This window comes from Nothoprocta perdicaria, unplaced genomic scaffold (assembly GCF_003342845.1).
Source record: "Nothoprocta perdicaria isolate Ctin4 unplaced genomic scaffold, notPer1 scaffold_250, whole genome shotgun sequence".
NCBI classification, from domain to species: Eukaryota; Metazoa; Chordata; class Aves; order Tinamiformes; family Tinamidae; genus Nothoprocta; species Nothoprocta perdicaria.
In genome coordinates this window covers 950245-955647 of record NW_020455478.1, presented here as the reverse complement: position 1 = coordinate 955647, position 5403 = coordinate 950245, and the positions used below count along the sequence as shown (strand labels likewise).

Below are 5403 nucleotides of genomic sequence, written 5' to 3'. Positions count from 1 at the left end.
GAGCCCCGGCGCCCCGGCGCTCGCCGCGGGGCTCTAGGTGACCCCCTCGCCGCTCCTCGGCGCCACCCGGGCACGGGCCGCTCGGACACCCCTCTCCGCGCCCGCCGCCAGCCCCGACGTCCTGCCCGACGCCCCGTGTGTCAGCGCGGCTCCGGGTCCCCCTCCGCCTGGTGCTGGGGACAGCGCGGCCGGCGCGGGGAACTTGTGCAGCGGTACCCCGGGGCGGCCGGGGCCCGGCGGGCGGTTCGCGGGGACAGGGGGGTGTTAGGCAGGGAAAGCTCCGAAGATGCCTTTCCACCCGGTGACGGCGGCGTTGATGTACCGGGGCATCTACACGGTCCCCAACATCGTCGCCGAGCAGCACCCCGTGGAGATCCCCGAGGACGAGCTGGAGGGTGAGCGAGCCCGGSAACGGGGCTGGGAGGGCGCCGGGGCCCGGGGTGGCACCCGAGGAGGGGCGGCCGCGAGCCTCGGGGGTCGGAGGGTACCACGGGCGGCCGGGGCGGGCGCGCGGGCAGAGCGTTGTGGCTGCGCACGAGCCGCGGGGGATGCGTTTTGGAGGGGTGCACGCAGGTGCGTGGGGATGCGTTTGGAGGGGGGGAGGAGTGCGGGCAGCTGGACGGGTGTGCATTTTGGGGTGTGCATTTTGGGGTGCGCATTTTGGGGTGTGCATTTTGGGGGAGGTGCACCCAAGCTGGCGAAGGGGGGTGCATTTGGGGGGGGTGATGGGAGGAGCAGTTGGTCGGCAGTGCATTTTGGCGGGTGTGAGCGGGCAGGAGGAGAGGTGTGTGTTTGGGGGGATGCAAGCAGGTGGTCATGGGTGCATCTCGCGACGGGGGCACGCATGCCACAGGAGGGGGGGTTGTTGTGGCGGAGCACGCGGGCGGGSAGGTGCAGCTTTCGGGCCCTGGGGGTCCCTCAGGTGTGATGGGGCCCTTCTAGGGCTGCGCGCTGCAGAGCGGATTTGGGGGTGCAGCCTGCGGAGAGGGAGGCGTGCAAGCCACAGGCTGCACCTTTGGGGGAGGGGGTGCATGCAAAYAGAGGGGTTAACATTTCAGAAGGGCTGCATGCAGGTGGAGGGCTGCCCATCTCAGGGGAGGAGGGTGCATGCAAGTGTAAGGGTGCACATTTTGTGGGGGAGAGGGGCGAGAAATTCCGTACGCAGCCTTCTGCAGGATCTGGCATCACTGGAGAGGGGAAGCTCCAGGCGAGCRGGCAGGGGTAGGGGGAATGAATGCATGAGTGAGCTTGGCAGGACGGAAGGAAGGAAGGAGACAGTTCCAGGGGGAGCTGGGCCAGTCGGGAATAACCAGGGCTTACCCCATTGAGGGGACTCCCTGGCGGGAGGGCAACTCAGTGAGGGCGGCCGGGGGAAGTCCCAGGACGGACGCCAAGGACAGGCCAAGGTCGGTAGGTGAATGCCCTAGGGAAACTGAGGCAGGGAGCTGRGGCCAGTCCCAGTGCAGGCAAGGCCGAGGCCCTGGCCGGGGAGGGCAGGTGGGGTCTGCCATACACCAAGCTGGCTGGCACACTGACGGGCTGCGTGGGGGCATCAAAGCATGTGTACAGCTTCACTGCAGGCTGCTGGTGGGTGCACGTGCGTATGCAAGCTTCCTATGGTGTGTGCACACGTGTCCAGCCTCTCTGCAGCACATGTGCATGCGTGAGCGTGTGKGCATGCGTAGAACCTCGCTGCAGTGCGTGTGTGTGTGCAAGTGCACACACAGCCTTGCTGCAGTGTCCACGCGCACACGCGCACRTGTACAGCCTCACAGCAGGGTGTATGTGGACACACAGCCTCACTGCAGGGTGTGTAAGAGCAGCTGTACAGCCCTGCTGCAGTGTCTGTGTTCACGCGTGCTCACCTGCAGCCTTGCTGCAGCTTCTGTGTGTGKGCAAGTGCGTGCACAGCTTTGCTATAGTGCACATGCACGGCGTCACCGTCGGGCACGCGCATCCTTGTGCGTGTGTGCATGCAAGCACACGTGCTCAGCTGCAGTATGTGCCTCGCTGCAGTATGTACCGGCATGTGAGTGCCTGTGCATATGTGCAGTGTCAGTGCAGAGCCTAAGCACAGCCCTACTGCAGAGTGTGTGTGTGWGTGTATGCTCATGTGTGCACACAAAGTACAGCATCACTGCTGGGTGTGCTGGTACAGCCTCACTGCAGCAGGAGGGGCATTCACGCACGTGTGCATCGAGCCTCCCTGTAGCATGTGCACCCGGAGGTGCTTGGCCTCACTGCTGCGCAGGCACGTGCATCACTGCACCGGGACATCGTGCATGCTGCAGCTCGGCATGTCAGGGTGCACAGGCTCCCTGCTGAGTGTATGTGCATGTGTGTGTGTGTGTGTGTGTGTGCAATACCCTAAGCACTGTGTATGTGCACGCAAGTGTGTGTGTGTGTGCGTGCAACTGGCTCTCACCTTCTGTCAGCCTGCAGTGGCAGGGGGACGAAGCCGCTGGCACCTGCCTCAGCTCAAGGCTCCCGCAGTAATATTGCCGCTTCTGTTGCACAGTCTGTTTGTCACGCGATTTATCCCCTCTGTCCCTCCTTGCTGGCATTTATGCAGTGGGTGTCAGGTGAAGRGCTGCAGCAGCAAGGTGCCCCTCGACCCAAGGTGCAGCAAGGTGCTGCTGCTCCCAGGGCCAGGACACTTCAGGGCAAGCCCCACTCTTGGGGATGTCTGTGTCTCCCATCACTGTGCACATCCCTTTAGGTGTGCATATTGTTCTTACACACACACATGCRCTCCCACACCTGCACAGAGCATCCTCATCGCCTGCCTGGGACCCGCAGGGGCCCCTTGCACACATCCTTGCTGCTCACAGCACGTGCACACTCACAGTCCCGTGCACGCAGGCTCGCAGCCCACGATGCCTCTCACACGAGCTCGTGCTTCTTGCGCACACATGCTGATTGCTCCGTGCACGCCTCTCGCTGCATATGCAATCACACAGCTCATTGCACATGCAGGTACGCAGCCCCTTGCACGCTGCCCGTCACGCCTGCACATACACAGCTGCTCACCCATGCACCATCTATTGCATACAGCCCTTTACACACACATGCACGCAGCCCCTTGCACACAGCGGAGGGGCTGAGAGCTAATTGCAGCCAAGCTTTAGCTGCGAGTCCATCTTTGGGGCCTCCCGGGCCCTGGGGGTGGCCTTTGGGAGCTGGCAGCAGCGGCTTAGCCCCTCTCCTCCCCACAGAGATCCGCGAGGCCTTCAAGGTGTTTGACCGCGATGGCAACGGTTTCATCTCCAAGCAGGAGCTGGGCACAGCCATGCGCTCGCTGGGCTACATGCCCAACGAGGTAGAGCTGGAGGTCATTATCCAGCGGCTCGACATGGACGGTAGGGCCGCTGTGGTGCTCGGGCCCTCGCTGTGCCCCCTGCCTTGGGGCCAAGTCCCTGAGGGTGACGGCTCCCTYGTGCAGGTGATGGCCAGGTGGACTTCGAGGAGTTCGTGACGCTGCTGGGCCCCAAGCTGTCCACCTCGGGCATCCCGGAGAAGTTCCATGGCACTGACTTCGACACTGTCTTCTGGAAGGTGGGAGAGACCCAAGTGCCCTGCGGTGGTCTGCACGGGATCCTGGGGCCAGTGGGACAGGCTCCGGGCTGGTGTGAGAGCCAGGCCGGGAGCCCAGGGATCAGTGTGGGAGCCCGGAGCTGGATGGAAGCAGGAGCCTGAGTTCCAGGACCAATGTGGGAGCCCTGGGGCCAGTGTCACTCTCAGTCCTGGGGCTCGTGTGGGAGCCTTGGGACCAGTGCAGGAGCCCAGGTCTAGATGGGAGCCCTGGGGCCGGTGCTAGAGCCCCAGAGTCAGCATGGGAGACGTGGGACTCAGCAGGAGTCCAGGGCCGCTGTTGGCTCTTGGCACTGGATAGTTACCCCAGTGCTGGTGCAAGGCTCCGGAGCTAGTGCCGAAGCCCCAGGGCTGTTGCAGGAGCCCGGGATTACACAGGAATCTGAAGGTCCTCCACAGGAGTCCCAGGGCCTTTGCGGGAGTCCCGGCGTTGGCACAGGAGCCCCAGAACTGGTGCTGGAGTCTGAAGCTTGATAGGGATCCCAGGACCGGTACGGGAGTCCTGTTGTTGGATCAGGATCCCAGAGTTATATGGGAGCCCTGGGCCTGATACTGGAGTCAGAGGCCAGACAGGAGCCTTGGGGCTGGTGTGAGAGCTCTGGGGTCGGCGTGGGTGCCCCAGGGCTGGTGCTGGGGCTTGAGGCCTGGGTAGGAACCTGGAGCTGGACGGGAACCYGAGGCCAGCCCAGGAATGCTGGAGGAGCGTGCGAGGTGTGGGGCCGGAGTGGGGCTGGCGTGGGGCTGGCGTGGGGCCCCTCGGCTCGATGGAAGCCCCATGGAGGGGAAGGTGCTGGAGCCTGGGGCTGAGTGGGAGCTGTGGGGCCAGCCTCACAGTGTGGGGCAGGGAGCCAGTGCCTCTGTCCGCAGCAGTGACCCCGCTCTCCGAAAGGCGGCCGGGAGGCAAGAGCAGGGTCAGATATTTGCCCACCACAAATTTGGCAGGGGTGCAACCAAAAGGCAGCTCCCAGGGGTGCCTTGGACAGCTCCATGCACGGAGATGCCAGGCCAGGTCCCCAGCTGCCCTGGGCCAGCAGTGGCCCCCGGCAGTAGCCCCAGCATGAGGCCACCCTTGCCCTCCTGCAGTGTGACATGCAGAAGCTGACGGTGGACGAGCTGAAGCGGCTGCTCTACGAGACATTCTGTGAACACCTCTCCATGAAGGACATCGAGAACATCATCATGACGGAGGAGGAGAGCCACCTGGGCACGGCCCAGGAGTGCCCCGTGGACGTGGAGAGTGAGTGGTGCCTCCCCCGCTGCCCCAAAACATTCCCCTGCCCCTGCCCCTGCATGGTGGGCGCCGCAGGCCCGACGCCGYGGTGACGAGTGGCCCCGCAGCCTGCTCCAGCCAGCAGATCCGGCAGACGTGCGTGCGCAAGAGCCTCATCTGCGCCTTCGCCATCGCCTTCATCATCAGCGTCATGCTCATCGCCGCCAACCAGGTGCTGCGCAGCGGCATGAAGTAGTGACACCCGGGCCCGCCGCCTCTGGGCAGCCCTGCCAAGAGAGATTTATATATATATATATATATATATAAATATATATATATATTTAAATTATCTTTGTCCCAGAAGAGGGGGAAAAAACAAATCACTGGAGTGGAAGCAGCGGAACAGTGGCTGCAGAGCAGCTCGGCCGCCTGCTTTGGTTTGGCTGGACTGGTTGCAGAAGGTGTAAACTTGGAAAAGCAACCCAAAAAGGCAAGAAAAAAAAAAAAAGGAGAAAAAAAAAAAAAAAAAAAAAAAAAAAAAAAAAAAAAAAAAAAAAAAAAAAAAAAAAAAAAAAAAAAAAAAAAAGAAAAAAAAAAAAAAA

General features: G+C 62.3%; 1 protein-coding gene across 1 annotated transcript; it reads left to right on the top strand.

Moving 5' to 3' along the window:
• The first annotated feature begins 254 nt into the window (after window positions 1-254).
• CABP7 (calcium binding protein 7) lies at window positions 255-5109 on the top strand. The gene is made up of 5 exons (XM_026040179.1): window positions 255-395; window positions 3216-3359; window positions 3443-3555; window positions 4675-4828; window positions 4930-5109. The coding sequence occupies exons 1-5, from the start codon at window positions 287-289 to the stop codon at window positions 5055-5057; spliced, it is 648 nt and encodes a 215-aa protein (XP_025895964.1). The 5' UTR covers window positions 255-286; the 3' UTR covers window positions 5058-5109.
• Window positions 5110-5403: the final 294 nt, after the last annotated feature.